Source organism: Gallus gallus, chromosome 1, assembly GCF_016699485.2.
Source record: "Gallus gallus isolate bGalGal1 chromosome 1, bGalGal1.mat.broiler.GRCg7b, whole genome shotgun sequence".
NCBI lineage: Eukaryota > Metazoa > Chordata > Aves > Galliformes > Phasianidae > Gallus > Gallus gallus.
The window spans coordinates 73,325,768-73,349,905 of NC_052532.1; the positions used below are offsets into that span (position 1 = coordinate 73,325,768).

At 38.2% G+C, this 24,138-nt stretch overlaps 1 protein-coding gene across 5 annotated transcripts in view; it reads left to right on the top strand.

The window, feature by feature from the left end:
- FAR2 (fatty acyl-CoA reductase 2) overlaps nucleotides 1–24,138 on the top strand; it is a 133,154-nt gene that overhangs the window by 28,548 nt on the left and 80,468 nt on the right. For 4 of the 5 annotated variants that reach the window (XM_046909465.1, XM_046909468.1, XM_417235.8 and 1 more), the window contains one exon: nucleotides 23,870–24,104. In XM_046909465.1, the coding sequence (XP_046765421.1) occupies nucleotides 23,916–24,104 (189 nt within the window). In that variant the 5' untranslated portion in view covers nucleotides 23,870–23,915. Of the gene's footprint in view, nucleotides 1–4,202; nucleotides 13,323–23,869; nucleotides 24,105–24,138 lie in introns of those variants that run through there. The other variant, XM_046909472.1, reaches the window with a different exon arrangement.

Genomic DNA, 24,138 nt, shown 5'->3' on the forward strand with positions numbered 1-24,138 from the left:
AACCGCGTTTCTCCTGCCCAACCTACATTTGTTTTCCTTGTGAGTGTCTTATCTCCTGTGCCATTGCCAATACAAGTGCTAGTAACCATATGGAAAGACTTCTTGGTGGCCAGAATTTACGCATGTAGTTATGTACTTATCAGAAGACTTCCCAGATTCAAGTAAAAACATGATTAAGCCAAATGAATTTTCATCATTTAAACTTTGAATTGGTGACAAAAATATATCCCCGCAATGGAAGGAGAAGAGGAATAAGAATCTTATTAATTTGAATGGCAGACTTCCAGTAGAATCTAAAAACACGTGGGATTTTTGTGTGTATTTATTTTAAACTATGAAGATTTTCTCTTCGATGTTGCTGTTGAATAGGGAGGACACGCTGGCATTCAACAGGTAGACCCAGGAGATGGTAGAGGCATGGAGTTTGTTTTGATAGTTTGGCATAATTTTGTATACGCAGTGTTGTTTGACTAAAATAAGAAAAAATTTAAGGACCTGCAGAGCTTTGCTTGTCAGGAAGATAAATTGTTTCCCTGCTGCAAAGGCCCATTTCTTTGAATGCAAAACATAGCTCTACAGAGCCAGCTGTTTGGCTTTGGTGAGTACTGATGATATTGGGCAAGAAAATTGATACCCTTTAGTGATTTTTGTATTAATGAGAGAAGGGATGATCTTTAAGGTTTCATTTGTTTTCTTACACTGGCATCTTGTTTTTGATTAAAAACAACAAAGTATTTGGTGTTTTTTTTCTGCATAACAGAAGAAGAATACTGTGCAGAAGTGTTAAGGATAGTAGATGTGAAATTTGGTGTGCTGGTTGTATTTTACTATTTTGAAAATAAATGTATCCTTCTCTGCAATCTATTGATTCAGTTGAAAAGGCAAGGTCAGTTTTCATCTGTCTTTTTTCCTATGTTTTAGAATATGTATATATGTGTATTAGAAAAGAAAATTAGAGTACTTAGGATTATTTTGGAATATTTCTCTGCCAGAGGGCTGCATGCTCACCATGCTGCCTGGTGGGCTGGACTTTGCTGTCCAGTGTTCTTGGGTAGGAACAAATGTTCTGCTCCACACCCCACTATATATTTCCAGCTGGGGCTAATCAGAAAGAGAAAGAAAAAGAAAAAAAAAAAAAAGCTCAATCACTGCAAAGGAATGAGGAATATTGCAGGTACAAGCATGTCTAGCCTGCAGGCTGCATGCAGTCCTGGACAGCTAGTAATGTAGTCCCACAAGATCATAAACTTTTAATGTTATTATGTGATTTTTAGTGATATTTTTCATGAGTCAATTGTGTGTAGTTTGAGCAGAGACTATGTAGCTGAGAAGTGAACACTGTGCAGGGGCAGGCATGGTGCAGGACTAACTCTGCCTCTTGCAGTCACTATGCGCACTCAAGTTGAAATGAAACCTGCACAGTATATTGTCATCAAAGTTGGGAAGTCCAAGGGATCTAATCAGGAAATATCATTTACTTTTCTGAAGTAAGGTGGCTAAGTTGGTCTAAAATGCTAAGAAGGTTTTATGATTTGCAAAATGAAATCAAGTCATGTATGGAATCAAAAGGAAAATGCATGCCAGAACTTGGAGATAAAACTGGCTCACAGATCTAGCATTTTTGGTGGATTTGACCATTTGTTCAAATGAGTTAAATGAATATCTTTAAGGTGAAAATTGATTTATCTGTGCTGTTTCAAACCGTAGCAGCATTTGAAATTAAACAAATTGTGGCAAACTCAAGTTATAACAAATAATTTTATGCATTTTGATATGTTGGCTAAACACAGTCCTGTGAATAGCAAAAAATTGGTGGCCTTGCTTTCCATTTTTATAAAGGAATTTGAGAATATCTTTCAAGATCTCCAAATCCTTATTCTCTTTTTCTGTACTTGACTCTATTTTCAGTCAACATAAATACGGATTTTCAAGTTGAATGTATAGAGTTGTAATCAGACATTCAAGTCAAAGAAAAAATTTTATCATGTCTCTTTACTAGACTTTTATAGAACCAGTCTTATCAGAGAAAAATATCCCTTGCTTCACAACCACATTTTATACGTCATTACTTTTTGGCAGTACATACATTTATGAGTAACTATTTTTCAAGGATGAAACAGAAAGAGTAAAATTAGATCAAAAATCTCTGACAAGCACCTTGAGAACTCAGGCTTGCAACTGCTTTCATCAAACCAGTCTATTGCATTAGTTTCATAAAATAAGGTCAAATATCCCACTAGTTCTGTTTTTGTTGTCCTCTTTTTTATGTTTTAATAATTTGTAATAGAAATGTTGTTACTTATATAAATTAACTATATTATGTATTTTATATGCAGCCCAAAACAATTCCTCCTCACTCAATGCAGCCCAGGCAAGCAAAAAGTTTAGATACTCATGCTGCAGGAGGAGGCAGAGTTGCCAATAGAAAGAGGACAGATCAAGTGGTCATGTTTCTGTTTCAAGTTTTTTTATTTAAAAACTAGCTAGTGATGTTTATTTCAGTATTCTCACAGGTGGTTACACAGGGCTTTCCATCCCTCACACTGTGAGACAGCATTTGGTTAATGGCAGAGGACGGTAGCAATTCAGTCTCTTTTTGTGGCATCAGAATGCTGAGGAACATAGTTGCTCAGCAAATTAAGTGTGCCCCTGTGCAAAATGACAGAAGATGACTTCAGCTAGAGTGTGCTCCTGCTGCAAGTGCAGTGACTTCCAGTTAACAGTGGATCATAGAGGGCTTCTGCAAAGAGAAGGAAGTAATGCCTTCAAATGCCACATGAAATGTCTTGGGCAATGAAGATTTTGAATCACCTCCCTGTTAGATGACTTGCATCTGAAAACATGCAAATAAACACCTATTTTTACACCTATATTCTATACAGTTGCAAAAGAATGAAGAGAAGTTCACAGTGGTGACAAGTCTCATGTGGCTGTGAGATATGGTGTGAATTCTGCTGAATTGGTTTCTGTTGAGGGAAGCAGACCTTTCTCAGTGACTTCATCTGAGCTACTATGTTAGTATTACTGTCATTCCCAGAAAGGGACTGTGAGAAGATACTGCTAGTATTTGCAGTTACAGTTGAGTGTTGTCCATGCAGAGGTGCAAGATAACACCATTTTTCTTTCATAAACTTCCTGGTCTCTAGCAGCTTTGATGGCAAGTGATGGATGACAATGTAGCTGATAGGGCAGCCAGACAAATGAACACATTTGGAGATCTGTCTTACATGAATAGATGTTCCTTTGCACAAATTTGGAAAGCCCGTTTGAATAGATAATGAATGAAATGCTATACTTAGTAGCTTTAACTTTTGTGTCAGAGGAATCAACAGTTTTGAGGATGGGAATCTCTCAGACCTTTACTGCTAATCTAATTTAATCAATGTGAAATATAGCAAGTACTTTTCTTGTTGTATTTGGAGAGTCTTGAATTCAGAATCTGCTGTGTATATTGCTGTGCGCCCACCTGGCCTATAGAGTTAGGTATCTTAGGAAATGAGATGGAACACTTCTGCATGCTTATAGGGCAGTTGCTAGACCTGAGATTTGTAGAGCAAGGTTACAAATATGTTGCTTGAAGATTTAGTATTTATATTGTATCAGAATTTTTAAAGACCTCCCTACCTAACTTTTCTCATATAAAGCCTTAAATGAATCTGTTCGTTAAGAAGTATTCCCTTAATACTGACAAAAATTTTAAAACAACATTTTTAAATATAAAGGATCATAGAATTGTTTGGATTGAAAGGGACCTTAAATATCATCTAGTTTGAACCCTGCTGCCATGGCAGGGGAGGAAGAGGGGGTTGCCACCCACTAGATCAAGCTGTCCAGGGCCCCACCCAACCTGTCCTTGAGCACCTTCAGGGATGGGGCATCCACAATTTCTCTGGGCAACTCACCAGTGCCTCACCACCCTCTGAGTAAAAAGCTTCTTCCTAATACCTTCCCTCTTTTAGTTTAAAACCATTCTCCTTTGTGCTGTCGCTACATGTCCTTGTAAAAAGTTGGTCTCCTTCCTGTTTATAAGCTTCTTGTAATTTCTGGAAGGCTGCAGTCAGGTTTCCCTGGGCCTTCTCTTTTCCAAACTGATCAAGCCCAGCTTCCTCAACCTTTCTTCACTGGAGAGGTGTTCCACCTCTTGATCATCTTCATGTCCCTCTTCTGGGTCTGCTCCAAGAGCTGCATAGTTCTGTTGTGTTGGGGCCCCAGGCCTGGATGCAGTACTCCAGATGGGGCCTCATGAGGGCAGAGTAGAGGGACAATCACTTTCCTCATCCTGTGGGCCTCCTCTCTTTTGATGCAGCCCAGGATACAGTTAGCCTTCTGGACTGCAAGTATGCACTGCAGGCTCCTGTCAAGCTTTACATCCACCAGAACCCTAGCTACTTCTCTACAGTTGCTTTGAATGAGTTCTCCCCATCCGTATACGTATCTGCCCCAACCCAAATGCAGCACCCTGCCCTTGACATTGTATTGAATCTCATGGTTCACGTGGATCACTTCTCACGCTTGTCCAGATCCCTTTGGATGGCATCTCTTCCTTCTGTTCTACCAACTGCACCACTCAGCTTAGTGTCATCAGCAAACTTGCTGAGGGTACACTCAATCCCACTCTCTGTATAATTAATAAAGATGTTGAAGAGCACCAGTCCCAAGACTGACCTCTGGGGGAGATAACACTTATCACTGGCCTCCAGCTGTTGACCACAATCCTCTGTCTGTGACCACTCAACCAATTCTTTATCCACCAAATAGTACACCTTTCAAGTCCACATATTTTCAATTTAGAGTTAAGAATGTGGTGTGGGACCATGTCAGAAGCCTTGCAGAAGTCTGGGTAGATGACATCACTCACAGAAGGCTACCAGATTGGTCAGGTACAATCTAGCTTGGTGAAGCTGTGCTGGCTGTGTTGCATCACTTCTCATCTTGCGTGTGCTTTAACATAGCTTCCAGCAGGATTTACTGCATGATGTTACTAGACACAGATGTGAGGCTCTCTAGCTTGTAATTTCCCAGATCTCCCTTTCTCCCTTTCTTGAAAATGGGAGTAACAGAAAAAGGGTTTTTATTTTCTCCAGTTCTACCTTCAGTACGTATGTGAAGGTAGTTTGAAGTTATTCACAGAATCTGCCAAGTATATTTGTCAAACAAATTCTGATTTCAAAATGTAAGCTTTTCTGAGTACTTCCAAGTGTTCCTAGGCTCAGCTATGGATGGGAAGACATGTCATGGGGAAGTCTGAGATCACCTCCTCCACAGCACCTTCAACTGGCAGTAACAGCCCCTTTGGGATCAGCACAGTAATATCTGGCTTCTAAGCCTTGTGTATCGAGGAAAATACAGTTGGACCACTTGTATTTTCTCTCTGTTGTCCCTCTCTTCCACCTTTCAGCTGATGAAATCTTGTTATACCAAATGTCTGGGAGTACTTGCAGCCTTCTGGAATAGGAAGAGCTGCAGATGCAGTGTTATTTTAGGTGCCTGGGTTTAACTTAATGTAATGCTCTCCAGCTACAGCATCTTCACCAGAAGGACAAGTGAGGAAATCGTGTCTCGGGCTGTAATTAGATTGAAACAGAACACCAATCTCTGTTGTTACCTTTCTAAACTAAGTGTGTGTGGATTTAGGGAAAGAACAAGTAAGCACATAGCCTGTCCAGCTGTACTGATAATTTGTGCTATTTTAATTTTGGAGTTAGAAGTAGTAGAGTATGCAAGTCTCAGCCTCTACAGCTACAGAATTTCATAGCTAATATTGGAAAATCATGAGTCACAGTGTCACCCTGTTCCTGCTTTCCTCCCTCTGAAGCGATTCAAAATGATAGGAGCCTTCATGCTTAATGATGCCTTTTGAGCAACTTTGCAGGATGGGCTCTCTAACTGGTCTTTGAAAAACTAGTCTGGTTAGAAAGTTGGTATTTCAAATGCCTAGGAAAATGTTATTTTTCTGAAGACTCCTCAGAGACCAGTGACTTAACTTTCCTCTCTCATCCCCAGAGCTTTATTTAGTTCTCAGCAACCCCTTGCTGCACTCACGGTCATCCCTTCTTTTCCTCTTCTCACACTTTGTAGCCTTCTGCCCTCAATTCACAGCTTCCCAAAATATACAGCTGGGATGCTGAACTTTCTACCTTGTTAAATCCTTCTTGTCTTCTACTTCTCACTGAAAATTTGTTCTTTATCCAGCTTGCTCTGGAGATCCTCCTTAATAAAATATCAATTGAACTCCAGCCATTTTTTTTTTGTCTAAAGGCTCCTTGTTTCACACCACATTCTCCCCATAGGATGTGTTGCCCTCAATCTCTGTACAATTTTCTGCACTGTCATACCCTCCTATCACACATTCACAGATCCTCTTATTGTCCTCTAGCTGGACTCTGGTAACAAGAACCCTTCATTCACAGTAGATGAAAAATGCAAGTTAAGATTTTTCTTAGTAGGGCATATTTATTCTTCTGATAGAAGCTTTAAGGGAATTGAATTCTGTATGGTCACAGCTGGCCTCCTTCCATCATACAGATGGGGGAAAAAGGACACTGGGCATTTGGGAGAAATAATGAACTTCATCCTTTATTAATATAACAATAACAAAAAAACCTATTCCTAAATTCAGAGGTGTGAGAGGTTGCCTTTTCTGAAATAGTGTGGAGCTGATTCTACTGCCACTTCTGGAAATTTTTATCTTTTCTACTGTCAGATGTCTTCTGTGGACCTATTTTCAGCTGCAATTTGGGAACAAAACCACAGAGTACATTAACTCTGTTTTGTTTGAATTCTTCCTGCACTTTTTCCTCTGGTTTCCTGTTGCAGGGCACAATCTGAACTCATTTTCCGCCAGGCTGTTACTAAACAATCCTTCAGTCTTCAGCCACCCAGGTAGCTCTTTTCTGTTTCTCTATTTTCGCTGAGCAGATGAGAAGGAGGAAATACTTGTAGTTGGAACAGCAACCAAGAATTTTTGCATGTTCTGTAGAAGTTTTTTCTTTTACAATGTTCCGAATAAATCAATGGGAATGTACCCTGAAAAAGATATATCCTTATTCCAGCCTGAATTACTAAGCACTGATCCTGTGGAAGACTGAAATTCATGACAGCAGACCTTTCCTGCTTCATTTTCTCCCATTTGATTTCCAGACATCCCCTGGACTACATCTGTGCATCTTTGGTCAAATTCCTTAATTCCACACTGCCTAAAACAAAACTAAGCATATCAGTACTTCTCTACCTTACAGGAATGTAGGGAGTTGCAAACTAGTTAGGAAAGAACTAAAGAGAGAAAAACTTTGTAAAATTCATGTGAGTTTTGTTTATTAGATTTTCTATAAAGTTGTCCCTAAAACGTGCAATGAATTTGATTTGAGTCAAGGTGTAGGATCTAGTCTAGCAGAGACCATTTTGTACTTGCAGGCCGGCCATACTGTGATGTTAAACTGATTTCTAGAACATGTTGTAATAAAATACAGCAAACTGTCTTGCACCTTCAGTCATTCTGAAAGTAGATAAATGTACCTTCCCCTATTCCTTAACTATGAAATTGCTGAAAATATGTGGGAATGTCAGATATTGAAAAGATTAATCTAGGGAATGACTGGAAGTAATATTTAAGTCTCTTTCTAGTGCATACTGTTGTACTTCTTAATAAAGATGCATTTTCTGCACTTTAATTCAGTTAAAATCTTCTGGATCTACCTGGAAATTCACCTTTTATAATTTGTCACAATACCATTTCTCAGCAGTCATCTTTTACTGAGGAACGAAGAGTTCTGTGTTTCAGCCCTGAAGGTTTCCTATTTGTAAATGTTGTATGTTTTCTAGTTTAACTTTATGAAGAAAGATAAAAAAAAAGAAAAAAAATTGTTCGCCGGTCAGGCTGATGACCCAGGAAGCAACATTTCACTGAAACCCCTGTACAGCTGCCACTGTTAATGCTCTACAAAAGCAGTAATTTCTCTATTTTAAAAATGGAATCGCATGGAGCTAAGGGAAAGAGCAATCTGGTAAGATGGAAAGAGATCCACAGAAGAGCAGGGAGAAGCCCAGGGCAGCAGAATTGTGACTGGTGCTGGGAAGACAGAGAACAACAGGGAAAAACAGTAAATATTTCATAAACCAAACACAAAATATGCTTTTACTTACATTTTACTGCTCAAGATTTTTCCATAAAAATTCCATAAAATATTTTTCCATGAAAATTTTTTCCAGGGCTACTCAGGAAAAAGAACTTGCTGAACAATTCTTTTTTGCTAGTCTGTTGGTTTTTTTGTTTGTTTGTTTGACATGCATGCTTTTAGTTTAACTTCTTCTTTTATATACATATATAATCCATCTGAAATTGTCCCTTGCAAAACTAATTTCCAGTCTTCCACAGGTGAGAAAAGAACTGATTCAGTTAGCAGTTAGAGGTCAGACTAGCAATTGTGTTGATATTATTACCTTTATAGGAAAGACTTCTTTACTTCCAAATCCCATTTGTTCTTTTTCCATTTCTGTAAAAGAACTTTTCTTTTTAACACGCCTGCTGAATGAGGAGAAAATATGGTTCTTCATTCTCCTCCTCAGTAAGAAGCCCAAGTGGAACTGGGGTGAGGACCCTCCTCTCATGTCCTGAGGCTCAGAGTGTTTTTCACAGGTGAACCATGGGATTTGCTGCCAGGAAGTTCTCCTTTCTTACACTGTGTGCTTTTCCTTTCTCATGTCATGGCTCTTTTTGGGCCAGTGGGGTGGTATAATATGGTCACTCCACTCATGCATCTGAAGAACCTAAAAGTTAAGGGCCAACAGTTATAGCTCTGCATATATTCCATTAGGAGAGAGAGTAGTATTCCACGATTACATCAAATCTTTTTCCATCAAATTTTGTTCTTTATTCTGTGGGAGGAGCAGAGGGAAGAGGGGGAGAGGAAGAAGTAGGGAGAATTGTCTGTATGGCTAACATTGAGGGAACAAATAGAGCCTTACGCACAGTGGCCAGGATAAGGAGGAGCACTGGCTGTGAGGGTAAAGGAGCCACTACTTTTCCCGGATTTCTGTGCAAACTTGCATGGAAATGTGACTGGAGCAGTCAGAGTATACATTAGGTTATCATTTGAATAAAATGGCACTCCAGAGGGATGTAAATAGCTACTCAGGGTGAAAGGGGCAGAACAAGTCAAGTCACAAGCTGTAGGCTTTCAGGCAGCAAAGGCAAAGGCTTTTTTTCTGAATCAGTCTTCGTGCTCAAGCACTCCCTTATCTGAGTCATTCAGTAGCTATTTGGAGGCTTTCTTGATGTTGGGAAGATAAGAATATTTCATTTGGGTTTTCATAAGCCTGTCATTAAGCTGTCAGTGCTTAGTGAAAAGTAATTGTTTCCCAGGGAACAGGTTGAGACGGGAAACCAAGACATCTCAGGAAAGCTTCTCTGACCAAAATAGTTAGGCTCAATGGAAATCTATTGTCCAAAACCACAATTTGTTTTACTGAGAAACTAGATGTTTGCTTAAAGTACTAAGAAAAAATATAGAGAGAAGTTGCATAACTTCATAAAACTCAGTGTTTTTACAGATATTTTAACTTTCTTTTCCTGCAGAGTTCTTTGTATAGGTTGGAAACTTCATCTGAATTTATGCCTGTCTATAATGTCTAAGTTATTTTTGTTATTTTTGCCTGAACTGCAGAATAACTTGAACTGAGTTTCATTTTTATTTCTCTTTTAATAAGTGGTCATGAAAACTGCTTCTAAGGCCTGCACTGTGTATGCACTTGTTGATGGAGGCTAGCATACCATTTATAACAGGCAAAACAATGCCAATACAGCAAAGACACAGTAATATTCCTCTTCTATCACTCCTTTTGTGTGTGTTGTCTTCTTCTTGGTCTTCTTGGAGGGAAAATTAATATGAAATGTAGTCATAATTGTATGATTAGTAATTATGGAAATACAATCATATAGGTGAAAGAGACAACTGGGAGTTTCTAGGTGTCCCTGGTCTGTCGTCCACCTATTCTCTTGATGTATCTCTTAATTTATCTACAAGATTAAGGGAAACTGTGCTGAAAGCCTTGCTGCAACCAAGGCAGAAGACACCTATTTCTCTGTCTTTGTTTATGAAGCTGATCACCTCCATTCAGATGGTGATCTGTTTGGTCAGGCATGATTTGCCGATGGTTGGCTCTTTCCAGTCGTCTTCCCTCTCTTCATGTGCCTGCAGTTTCCAAAAGTGTTTATTTCATTGTCTTCCTGGCCACTGAGGTTAAACTGACTGGACTGCATTTCCTTTTATCTTTCTTTTTGTTCATCTTGAAGGTGGTCTTGACATTTGCCTTTTTACTATCCACGTGTACTGGAAATGCTAAGTCACGGGTTAAACCAGTGACTGAGCACCTGGTAGGAAGGGAGGGCCGACCCAGGGAGTGAACAGAAGGAACAGAAGGATCTACCCTTTCCCAGACCTCATTTAAGGGCTGTCAATGGAGGCAAGTGTATCTCTCTGGAGATCCCTGCATACCTGAGGCCTTCTGAGGGTACACATCTTCTTTCCCTATTTTTGTGCCCACTGTTGCGTTTGAGCAAATCTTCACAGGCTGCAGCTGCTCTGCTGTCATTGTTGCTCTTTCCATCGTGTTACACAGTGACTACACTTTCAGTGTTTGTTACCTTCCCCAAATACAAGGCTGTCAATGTGCATAGTCTACCCAAAATATCAGACTACTTTCTCCTGATAGCATCACTGAGCTTGGTTCAGCCCCCTTAGAGGTATCCATCCAGTCTCATGGAGCTGTGTAGATCTGCGGTGCCTGTATCCCTTACACCATCTTCCTCTAACATGGGTGCTACTTTGTTCCCCGAGACTCTGTCATGAGAGACTAGCACCTGGAATGCCTGAAATGAGAATTTGCAGATAAAGACTGTAAATTTAGACTTTCTGTGGTCTTAACAGAAATTTTGAATGTTTCCTCTACTGAAATTATAACTTGCTATCAAGGTATCTACGTATCATCATGAGGACTTCAATAATTAAGCAAGAAACAACAACAACAAAAAAATTGTGATGAAACCTCTTTTTCTCAGTTCCAATTCATTAGAGTTTGGTATTTTCTGCAGATAACGTTCGAGTTATTCTCCTCGAACTGGACAAGATTTGTTGCTACTTCAGATTTTTTGAAAGGTTGCCATTACATGGGAATGCAATATGGCACTCGTGTAAACAAAATGGGAAGTGGAAGAGAGAATGGAAAATAAGAAAACAAGAAAAAGAGAGAATTAAATAAACAGACTTTCTTTAGTACTTGCCTAAAAACATGCAATATAAAATATATTTTAAATATAGGAACATATGAAGTCGATATGAAGAAGTTGGTAAAATGGAGAATTTTATCTGAACTTTAATTTGCAGGAAACCTTAATTGGATTTAAAGGCCTTCTGAAGCTTTTTATTTTCAAAGCAAAGGCTTTTTATCCTAATCTCGTTATGCAGTTCTGCATTTTACTTTTGTGACTGCACTAAATCAGGAGAATATCTTGCTTAAAGCATATCCTGCCCTAGGCTTCTCCAGTTCTGGCAACTTGTTTACTGCCTGCCAGGAGAGAGGAAGCACAGCTCCAAGAAGGCGAGCAGTGGATTTTATGAGCAACCTAACCAATTGTATTTTCTGTGTAGGCACTCCAAAGAAGTTAAAAACTGATGGTACGTAATAAAATGAAGTTCAGATATATGGTATAGTGGTCAGAGAGGAAGGGAGTGGGGATGAGGTAGAGGCAGATGCCAATTAGTAATCACTGGGCAGGAGAAGCGCCCAGGCAACTGAAAACAAGATGCGAAGTGGAGATGAACACAAGCTAGTTTTATCTGTTTAGACAAAGACATAATGATGCCATCCCATGAGGAAAGGTCATGATGCTGTGTCTCATTTCTCTGTGGTAACAGTCAGCAAACTAGATAGTTTAAAGCAAAGCATAAGTAAAAGATTTGGCTAGGAAAGATAGATGAAAAAAAATTTCTTAGCAGAATGCGTATGAAGTACTGATATGAGATGAAATAAGGAGGAGGAGGAATAAATAGGCATGATTTAAAATTTAGCATATCATTCCCTCAGGGAATTCTGTTAACTTCAGTGCTTATAGTGGTTATGAATTAAAAAAAAACATAATCTTGTTGCAGAAGGAAGGGTTATGAAAGATGTTAATTTTTAAAAGGGTAGGTTTTTTTGTTTGTTTGTTTTGTTTTTAAAAGACAAATTCAACGTTGTTATATCATCCAGTGCTTCTGTTGAATGCTGAGATGGGCAATTCAGAGTTGCTCTTGCTGTGAGCTGGGGTCACTGACTGAGCAGTACTTCTGCCCTAGTTAATGTTTCCTTCTCTGCATCAAAAGAAATCTAGCAGAGAGGAGGTCCCAGCATTTACTGGGATTATTAACATGAGTGGGTCTCTCCTGGAAGATGTAGTCTATCAAGAGACCCAAGTGACAGTGGTAATGGAAGCACAAAGTGCTTAAGCTATGGCTGTCATTTAGCATCATGGCAATAAAAGTGGTTGCAGAACAATGTCGAAATGATACAAGATTTGACCAGATGATCTCAGTTGATTTTAAATGACCTTGACTCCAGGAAAAGCATTTTGTTTCAGCATTTTTCTTGGGGGGAAAAAAGCCTACGTATTTAAATAAAATAACCAAAACCATGTTGGTAAACTAAAGAATAAAAGGTGAGTGAAAATGACAAATCACCTCCAAACTGGCTTTCCAAAGTAAATAAGCTTGTTTCAGCTGTGTTATGACATGTTCTAATATCTGCTTTTGATATATAAAAAGCTGAGGAAGATATGTGTCTAGATAGAAAAAGGAATGTGAAACAGTTCGCTGAAGCTTATTGAGATTGGGTTTTATAAAGAGGTTTTATAAAGATTGCTTGAAATTCTTCATCTGAGACTTCATGCAAATACCAGGAAAAGTTGCTTGTAACTACTAAAATTGCTAAATTCTAAAATTGGGGTATCTCAATTAAAAAGATAGATGAAATGCTCCTGCCAAGATGCTGGAGATTCAGTGGAAAGGATTTGGCAATAATACAGGAGAAGCAAATTCTCGCTTTTTCCTGCCTCACTTTTTGCCTCTGCCTCTCCATCCAATTGCTGTCTATCATCACCCTCAGTGGTGCTAGCACAAATCTCTGTCAAGGTGCTTTGTAAGCCAGTTCAACTCACAACTTGAGCCTACAGGAGTCTGGCCTGAACAAGTTGAAAGGGCAAGATTTTTTTCTAAAAAAATAAGTGAATCCTGAAGCTGTTGCCAAAACCTCTGCATTTAGCTATGGCTTGACACCAGGAATTCAAGAAGGTTAGTGATTATTTTCTTGTGTGAAATGCAGTGTGTTGGTTGTTTTTGTCTTTGTTTAGAACTGGAAAATGTGACAATTAAGGTTTATAATGGGCTCAAAATCTGCCCCACAGTTAAACTTCACGTCTTCTAAATTTAAAAGAATCAATCTGCTATTAAAAAAAAATAATAATTCCTATGGTGTAAAATCGATCTAAGAGCTCAAGTATCACCAAAGATCATCTCTGTGCTTTGTAGAGGTTAGTAGCTCTAATACCTTTTGTGGAGCTTTTGACACCTGGCTAACTGACAGGAGCTTGTCAGCTCTCCATCCCACAGCCAGCTGGAAGACTGGTGCTGCAAAAGTGCTTTTATTTGCTTTCTCTTCCAGTTCATCATTTGTCTTTTCGTTCAGTTTTCTTTTACTAGTTTTCATTTTCATTTTTCTTAATTTCTGATGATGATCTGTTTGTTCTGTGAAATACTTAATTTCCCTCAGTCCTTGGAAATGCTGGCCTTCTAACATGATTTTGGATCCTGGAGCTTTCTAAACTTCTTGAAAATAAACTTCTTAAAAATAAACAAACCTACTAAAGAAGGCCTGACTGATTTCTGAGAAGCGTGTCATCCACTCTCTTTAGAAGTGTTTTTTTGTGCTAGTTTTGAGTACAAAATATTACTATATTGCATTCAGTATTTTCAGTCCCTCAACTTATATGTGAAATGTCTGTCTTGATGATGGTAGCCTCTTTATTGTATGTTGTTAAAAGAAGTTGCTGCAGAAAGTCATTTAATGTTTTTAGAGCAGTCATGTGTTTCAAGCTGAGGACGGAACCTCCATGGAACTCAAGTGCATACAGAAGATCTGGAGCCTAATAGAACTGGCAAAAAAATGCAAATTTTTTTGTGTGTTTTTCTTGGTACAAATTAATTAACAGAAACCTGTTGATCATGTTCCAAATCTCAAAATTAAAGTACATGAAATAGAGAGATATAATATAGGGTGAGGCTGCTCTGGGTGTTTTAGTGCAATGAAACTAAAAACTAAGAAGCACATTACCAGTGTTTCAGTTTCTGAGGTACTAAAGCCTACTTGACATTTATAAACTGCCAGCTTTGTCTCCAGGATCACATGGTTATATAAAAGTCAAAAAGTGCATGATTTCCTGGAAAATACAATAAGAAATTCTATAAATAGGAATTGAATCATAATTCATTTTTTCTTAAATTATATGGATAAATCCTTCAGTTTAGAGTGCTTCTTAGTGGCACACTGTTTCTCTTAAGATATTTGGTCAAATGCTAATGCTTATGTAGTCACAACTATTTTACCTTGGAACATAATTTCTGATCTTTGTAAGAGAGGAAAAGGTTCCTAAAAACAAAAAGAAATGAAGATGTCACCAACACCCTGTACTTGTACATAAGTTTGAGATCACTTGTGCACAGTAGCACAGCATTTACTGCAGAATTTTGTATTTTCAAAATGTAAGGAATTTGTGAATTCCAGTTATTTTGAGGTATTGCATCTCTGGTATGTTTTGTTACTAACTTTCTAAAACATCATTAGTTACACCTGTGTTAGGAGAAGAGTGCTGAGGGAAAGCTGCCACTTTGGGACAGAGAGTAGTAAGGCTGAGCACCTAGGTAGATGAGGCATTGCAGAAAAAACATATAGAAGCATGTCTGATTTCATCTGAAATATGGTGCTTGTCTTTGTTCATGTATTCCTATAGCTGTCTGTACCACACAAAGATTTGCTAGTATAACATTAACAGCTTAGAGTGGTCATACGTGTATTGAGGACAAAGGAATGTTAATTAGCTCAGGAGCCTAGAAACCTTGATTGCAAGCACTTTCCTGATTGAGTGATGAGGACTGTCCTGATGACCCCAAGGCTGGCTCTACTTGTCCACAGGGATATGAATCTCATGAGCCATGGGAAGTTAACACGCATATCTAGTTTTCCACACATATTTTTCATCAGATAAATATTAACTGTTAGTCACTGAAAAGAAAACAAAACAAAAGAATAAATTTTATTTAAACCAGGAGGATATGAATTTTGAATGGAGACCTTAAGGAGCAGAAGTTGTTTTGTGCTGCAGGAAAGTACATACCAACCTGGTAAATCAAAATCTGGTACTGATTACAACAGGTTTCTTCAAGTGCTTTAAAATAAGCTTAAAATGTTCTTGAACATTTAGAAGATCAGAAACCATATTATCCTTGAATTCATTATTTTCCATTCTTTTCTTGCATTTCATAGAATCAGAGGAGTTGAAAGAGACCTCTGGAGTTTAGCTAGTCCAACCTCCTGCTAAGGCAGATTCCCTAGAGTACCTTGCACAGTTTCTGAAAGTGTCCAGGCAGATTTTGAACTCTTCCAGAGAAGACTCCACAACCTCTCTGGACAGCTTGTTCCAGTGCTCTGTCACCCTCAAAGTAAAAATTTTTTTCTCTCAGGTTCAGATGAAACTTTCTGTGATACAGTTTGTACCCATTGTCTCTTGTCCTATCACTGGGCACTACCGAAAAGAGCCTGGCCCAATCTGCTTGACACCCACCCCGTAGGTATTCAAAGCATAGAGGAAGTATAAGATGACGTAAGTGCAGCCTGACCATCTTTTGTGTTGCTGCCCTTTATGTTTTATTTAATAGTGAATTTCTTGAACTTTTCTAAACGTGCCTTGTCATCTCTCATCAGCTTCTCATCTAAATGTTGGAGAAGGGGAGAGTGGAAGTCAGACCCTGTATATGGAAAAGGAGAAAAAAAAAAAATTCTCCATGATAGTATATGCCAACCAATAATCATCGTCTCATTGCATTTTCTTGCCTTCATTTTGGAGAAATGTATTTGGAAGGCTCCCAGTACTCTAGAGCTCTCTGCTGCCTCATTATTCAGAGTTTCTGACGTTCTGAGCAGAGTTCCTTAATGCAGCTTTCAGTAACTCCAGGGGATTGTCTTCAGTTTCCACTTCCTGCACTTTCTCCTTTATCTGAAGAGTAAATGTTTGTGATTCTCAAAGAACTGTGGGGAGAGAAATCTACAGAATGCACTGCCTATCTTTTACAGAAACCAAGTCATTAAATGTAAGGAGTGCATTTGCCTTACAGTTTGTGAGAAAATCTGGTTTGTAAAATATTATTTTGATATTTTACTTTGATTTCTTCAACGTATCGTTATCAGTGCCCTCCTGGAATCCATATTTTGAACAGTAGAAATCCATATTTTGAACAGGGGAACTGTATGGTAAAAAAAAAAGTAAAATAAATGTAGATAAGCACTAACAAACTTAAGATGGAAACAGATCACTTTATTTCTTTAAAAAAAAAACTTTCTTATTTACATATGCATATGAAACTAATGAATTACAGTATCACAGCAATTATTTTGATGAAAGCAGTGTTACATAGATTGTTCTGAAGGTAATGCCTCCTGTTTATTTCCATGGAATGTGAACAGCTGCAAAGAGCGCAATAACATTGTTTGATAGAGCAAACTCTCAGCTACAAAACACTATTTTTCAACATAGTAAACACCCTTAACTATGCATTTTTGCTGGCAATGAATAAAAGTCTGCTTGCTGCTTTCATAAAAATCTGCACCAGTGAAGGTGACTCATTTTTGCTGTTGCCACTGCAGAAGTACACCACCCACCACCTTACTGTGCTCACATCCACTGCTTGGTCCCTGTAAACATTCAGCAAGCATCACTGAATGTCTGTGGGTACAATTTTTTCTCCATGGAAGAATTCAGTTCCACACCTTTGTTTCATACGCACTTCCATGTTAGATGTGATTTTGTCAGACGTCCCCCTGCTGCCATGACAGTTGTACAACAACAGCGTGTAACAGAATATTGGTGGGAACCTTCACCACTGCTGCCATACCACCAACATCCATATCTGATATTGTGGGCCAACATAATGAAATAGGAGGCATTACTTTCAGAGTAGCCCTTGTGTTTTACAGAATTTATCGTTTTTCTTGCTGTTGTGCTCTTTGTTTTATGAAATGGAATTAATTTCTTCTCCCTGCTATAATATGATCTAAGCAACGTCGAAGTACTGAACACAACTCACAAAAAGAGCAAAAAGTGGCTGACTGACAATGTATCATTAACTTATACATTAGCAGCCAGTGTGAGGTTTTTTTAGTGCCCAGGACTGGTAGCAAAGGTGTCTTGCACTGTTGTTGAGATTCAGACAGTGTCAAAATTGCTCCTCCTGTGCTGAGGCAGGACCTGCTGCAAAGCTTGTCACTAAACACTTAGTTTTCTGGCTTGCCAACTTAACACTGTGCACTGAGGGGTGTAAACTTCTTTGTGGACTCCTTTGGTTGTGTTTTGTTTCCCTGTTCCCTGAGGTCTTGATCCTGCCCTGCTGCCTGAGAACTTTGACTTGACAGGAGTTTTGTATAGCAGAACAGATACTTTCTATCTGATTTCAGTAGCTGGATGGAATATACAGGACCAGTTCTCTTGTCTGGTGGATTGCAAGGTGCCATCAAATGTTCTAAGCAAGGGCAATAGAGAAGAGTGAGAGAAGCAAGAGATAAAAATTAAAAAAAAAAAAAAAATTGTTTAGCCTAATGAGTTTTGATGCACCAGTGAGGTAAAAGATGTGGAGATGAAACTCTGGTACCTATCTTCTATGTTTCATTATGGAAAGATAATTTGGTTATGCTATTTTAGTTTTGAAAACAGGTATATATATAGTGTATCATGAAATCATTAGTATAGGCTCTCATGTTTATCTCATTATGCTTTTAAGAAGACTGTTACTGGAGGAATCAATAGGCTGGAAAGCCTTGTTTCAGATAGGACTTTGCTCCATAGGATTTGGTGTGCAGATGTTCTGCTCATTACTATTTCTGCTGCTTCTGTTCACACATGCTCCTTGAACTATATTGAGTTGCTTCATGCAATTTTTGTATATGCATTAATGTTGGAAGAAAACTGTTGTCCAAGTACCTACCTCCACCGACCACCAAAGTTAAAAGGTCCTGAACCACTACACTTAGGATGATTTATTTGCTGATGATTTGCTAACAAGAAATTATGCACAGTTTTCAGGCAAAGCACCTGCATTAGAAAGAATTAGTTTTATTGTGGCTATGTGCTTAGTTTGTGGAGTCTCTGTTACACATCCTAGGGGGAACAGAAACAGTTACATGAAGATACAGTGTTCAGGCATCCGCAGTACTGAGTCCATTTTAAGCTCATAAACCAGTAAAAGTTTGAGGAAGCAAACTTATGAGATTGAAATAGTCTGTAACCACTTTATACTGATGCTTCTGACTTCAGCTGTATAAGTTTGCTGAAGCAACAGAAGAATCTTTATTTCTCTGCATGCTCTGGGTTAGCTGCAAATCCGCTAGAAACCTAATTAAAGAAAACTATCACATATGTGATTGGACATTTGCATCCAAGATTATCAGTTTATATTTAGAAATGGCTAAATATTTATTTTGTCTTAAGGAAATCTTGCTGTCTATATTTTTATTTAAAGCTGGCTCATTATATTTTATATAATGTCAAAAAAAAAAATCATATGGATATTCTGACCCTCTTGTTTACAGAAATTATATGCCTAGGTGAAGTGGTGTAAGTACATCAGGTATGAGAAAACCCATCTAAACTAGACTAAGTAGAAAGAGATGCCAGAGAGACCATTTGTGGATCTAGACATGTATTAACATACATTCAGTCCTTTATGCCTGCACTAACCTAAATCAATCTCCTTTATTTTTTTTTCTCCTTTTAATTTCGTGCTCTTAAATTGAAATGGCAAATATCTGAATAGATCAGCTTCTGAAATCACCATTGTCCTAGCTGAATATGGCATAGAAATCTTTTTAGTGGTGCTATAGTGAGATATTAACTTGCCCTGGTGTACTCATCCCTCACTGCATGTGCTCCATTTTACCATATCTTGTTGACATCCTGCAGTCATGGACCTGCTTTGGGGAGTAGTAGTAACAGCAGCGAGGGAGGTTCAGATATGCATTCATCTTCCCTTTGCTGTGGCTTTGGTAACAGTCTAACTTCTGGCATTACTCCATTGTAAGATGAATGCAGATTTGGCACCAAAGTATGTGGAATGTGGGGACAGTGTATTCATTTTCTTAAATATCAGCTCTGTTTCATCTGCTCTTGGGGGAAAAAAACCTTTTCTTTATGCTTCTGCTAAGGATGTGTGGGTTTTCTTTTGCAGGAGCAAAGTATTGGTTTGGTAGGACTCCCACTTTTTGTACTGCTTGCTTGTGCTTTGGCATATGCCCCTGGCACAAGACCATGGCTTTGTTTGTAATGCGGTTATATCTGATCTAGAGAAGACTGTCACAGGCATCTGTATCAGAGCTTTACTCTTAAAGCAGCTTTTTACTTGTGTCAGTAGAGATGCTCAGCATGATTCCTGACTGGATGTCCAAAAGGTGGCTTTTTTTCAGAATACAATTGGAGATGAGTCAGCAGCAGTGAGATGTGGACTGCTTGAAGGATGCTGTGTTCAGTAATTCACATGACACCAGTAATTACTTTCCTTCTCAGATTAGCACCTAAACTGTTAGAGTTTTCTGTAATTAAACATTTGAATTGGACTTTAGGAAGTATGTGTGTGGGCTTTTCTTCACAACTCAGTGGCTTTCTCATCTCCAGCCAGTTTTAGAAGAAACAGGAACTCCAGGCTCTGAAATAGTCTTTGTCTTCCTTCAGCTACATAGGGCTCAGCCTGCTGGAACTCCTGACCGTTGTTCAGTCTTCTAACAGTTTTCCCTTAGCAGATGTTTAATTCCTTTTTGTTTAATTGGTTGGGGCATAGATAATACCTGGTTTTGATTTTTATTTTTTTTTTCAGAAATAAAGTATGAACTTCTACAGAAAACATAGTTTTTCTTTATTTGAGTGAAAAAAAAACATCAAAAAGAAATGTATATGGTTCTTTGTACTTTGAAATAGATACCTAAATGTTCAGCAGGCATTACTTCAATCACATCTTTTGACACTAGAAATCCTCAAGTTTCTTAAAATTTCTGTTACTTCTGCATTTTCTTAATAAAGACCAGACAATATCCATTAAATTAGAAAAGAATAAATTCTGTTACAAAATCACTTCTTAAAATACGTTTTTAAAAATCTGAAAAAGTAAAATTAGTCAATATTCCCTTAGTTGAAAGGAAAACATAGTAGCGGTTTCTGTAATGGAATATCCTAGATATAAACTGGAATCTGCTTTTGAATTTGGGGACTATTAATAACCTTTTAAAATTTGTTAGGAATGTGGAGATTCGGGGATCTGTCTGAACACAGTGGTTTGCAGCAGTTTTCCTTTTATTTGTCATGATCACAAAACATCAATTTGTTCAAGCAGTTAAACAAAGTTACAATTCTCTTTGAAGATCATTAACATGGAATCAACTGAGTGCAAGATTATTGTATTTTTTCTAAATTTAGCTGAAGAAAGGGAAAAAAAGTGGAGGATACATAAATTTGATACTGTAATAAGCAAATACCAATGCATTTCTCATGTCTTTTTGCTATGGATGAGACCCACAGCGACCTAATCCCACACTGAAACTGGCTCTGCTAAATATATACTGCTTGACTTCAACTGTTTTATTATAGAAAATAGAAAGTGTATGATTTCTTACTTTCTCTTCTAGCCCTGGAAAATTAGGCAATAATGAAGAGAAAGAGTAGATTGCTTTAGGAATTCATTTTGATGATGTTTGGGACTTCCATTGCCACCACATCAAAATGATTTTGAAGATTTTTTCCTGCATTTTTGAAGAGAAACATTTGAGATGGTCTTAAATTACATGAGGATTGCAAGAAATACTTGAGGAAATCTGGCTGCAGATGTGATTTTAGGGACATTTAAAGCAGTGTTTTTTTTTTGGTTTTTTTTTTTTTCCTCTATTACTCTTGTGGAAGGTACCTAGCATCAGGCCAAAACAAATAAAACCCCACTTGGATAACACAGAGAGCACAAATGAAACACCATAGTAAGTTTATTTTCATGTTCAGAACTCAACGACTATTTTAGTGGGAGCCTGCAATCATAATGCGAAGCAGTAACATATGGTAATACAATTTCAAAATGTTCTAAACTACTGAAGAGTGGAAAAAAGTAACTAGTGCTAAATATTGTGGTAATCTTCTAATCTGCCATTTTTGTCTAGCAGAATACTTGGTGAAGCTAAGTAGGATGTGATCTTCTGAAAGTTAGTTCAAAGCAAGAATCCACTAACTGGGAATGGTCTAAACTCTTCTTTTTGTTTCCTTATATTCAGAAGAATTTTTATGGATTCTACTGGCTGAGGACTTCTGCCGTTAATATGTCTGCTTTGCAGGGCACCTATCACACTCTTAAGTGTTGTGTCCTCTTCATCTTCATCCAGCTGAACTAACACATACTCTTTCACACACCTCTAGGTTCTGCAAATTTGTCTTCCAGTATTACTCAGTTTTCCCCAACCAGAATAAGATGTGACGTTTTATTATAAATTAATTAAGTGTCTAATAGTTTAACCTGTTTATCCAAATTCCCAAATGGCCAGGTCTTAGATAAGAACAGGTTTATAATAGGTCTGGACAAGCCTGCTAGATTCATTTAAGCTGTGATGTAGGTCATATCTGAAAATAGGCTAATACCTGAGTTCACTGAGCCAGAATACCCACAGATATTAATTTGTAAAATAGTGTCCTTCAGATGTTTTTCTGCTTGACCTACTTTCTCAAATTATATGATACACTTGATGATTTGTTACAGATTTCTTTCAAAATTAGTTTGGGTGTTTCATTTGATGATAGGTGCTGCAGTTCTTGATAGCACTGAGATCTTTCTTACTATGTATCTTGCAGCTTGTATCCCTCATTAATATGCCTGGACTGTAGTCCATTGGAAATATGCATTTAGTGTTTCCATGTAGCAATACAATTACTATGAATACTGGCAGGATGGTCAGATCTGGGTAGGTGCATCAGGTGGAGACATAGGTAATGACAGTAAGTACTAATGACTCTGAGTCATTTTTCACTGTCAGGAGTGATAATGCCTTTGAGATCACAGTTCAGTTAAGCATCTTCCTGAGCTGTTGCACTGAACAATGTACACCTGGCAGCGGTTGTTCTATGGACAGTTCTTCTGTTCAAGACCAGGTTGGAAGGGACTTTGGGCAGCCTGGTCTGGTGGGAGGTACCCCTACCTATAGCAGGGGAATTGGAACTAGATTGTCTTGAAGGTCTCTTCCAACTTAAACAATTAGATGATTTAATGATTCTCTTCTATAAGTTAGTCTGTTTTGCTGTCTTTACATGGTTTCCTTTCTCTCAGAACTGCAGGAGAGTTGGTGAGGACGAGGAATCTTAGCAGAATGTAAAAATGCAACAAATGCTAAATTTCTGTTTCTGGGTATTTGAAAGAATTTCAGGGGGAGCTGGATATTTTCATGGCTTTTGAGCACTTGAACTCTTTTTGTTTCTGTTTCAAATTTAGTACGGATAGTAGGGTTGTTTCGAAGGATTTTTTTTATATTTGTTCAATTTATTTGAATTTTATGTGAACCATTCCCTTGTAATTGAAGTGTTTTGAGCATGCTGTGAATTCTGCAGCACTTCAAAGATGTGTGGGGTGTTTCCATCCATTAGCCTGATAGAGAGAGAGTTCCTCTAGCAAGACTAATTGCAGCCTCATTCATCATTTTATAGCGTTCAGAATGGCTGGGGACATGCCGGCCTGAAAATATTGTATATAAATAAAATACTTAACTGGGACACTTCATGTGGGATTCTAGTCATGCCAGCTCCCTTATATAGTCAGTGGAAGGGGCCAAGGATCTCCAGAGGTAATTTCAAGCAACCTAAAGTCTTTGTGGATTATCAAGAAAGCATATGACATCTATGCTCCTTAGAGTTATATGGCATTAATTTTGGCCTTAACACCCCAAAAATAAGTGGTGACTTACACATGGTTCTGCAGCCTTGCAGAGCAAGTAATTGTGCTTTATATTCCAAGAAAAAGAGTTTTTCCCATGGATATATTCCAAGCTAAGACCACTGAAAAAAATGAGGATGTTGCAAAGTGATGGCTGACAAGTAAAACTGCTTGGCATAGTGGAGTAGCAGTGGAAAAACAGCATTTGAGCTCACATTATTTGTAAGGAGGTCTGTTTCTGCTTTGTCCTGCAAGGATAAGTACATATATTTGGCTTCCATTTCATAGTGTATGAGATAAATGCTCTTCAGCATTACAGTTAAGCATCTCCTGTTAGAAGTCTTGACCAGAACAAACCATGTTCTAACTTGTGAGCTCTGAGTGCAACTGTAGTATAATATAAAGGCTGAACTTGAGATCTGTAAACTTCTCAGATTAATATTTCATGTGTGTGTATTCTGTTCATGACAACATCTTGAAAAAGAAAACTGATTTTAAAATTACCTTTGACTGATCTAAGATGAGCTGCCGTAGCTGACAGACTGGGAAAAGTTCTTGCACTGTAGTTCCTTAATGACTGACCTGTCTAATCTGAAAAGTCTTAAAGCCTTGTTTCTGTATCTTCTCAGGTACCTCCTGCAGGAAGCTAAAGGCAGAGCAGAAGAAGGAAGCACCATGTCTTCAGTCTCAGCTTATTACAATGGAAAGACTGTACTTATCACAGGAGCTACAGGTTTCATGGGCAAAGTGCTGGTGGAAAAGCTTCTGCGCTCCAGCCCTGACGTGAAAGCAGTTTATATACTGGTAAGGCCAAAAGCTGGACAGTCAATGCAAGAGAGAGTGGCCAACATGTTGAAATGCAAGGTAAGCTTCTATGTTTTGTTCAATAATCTAGTCT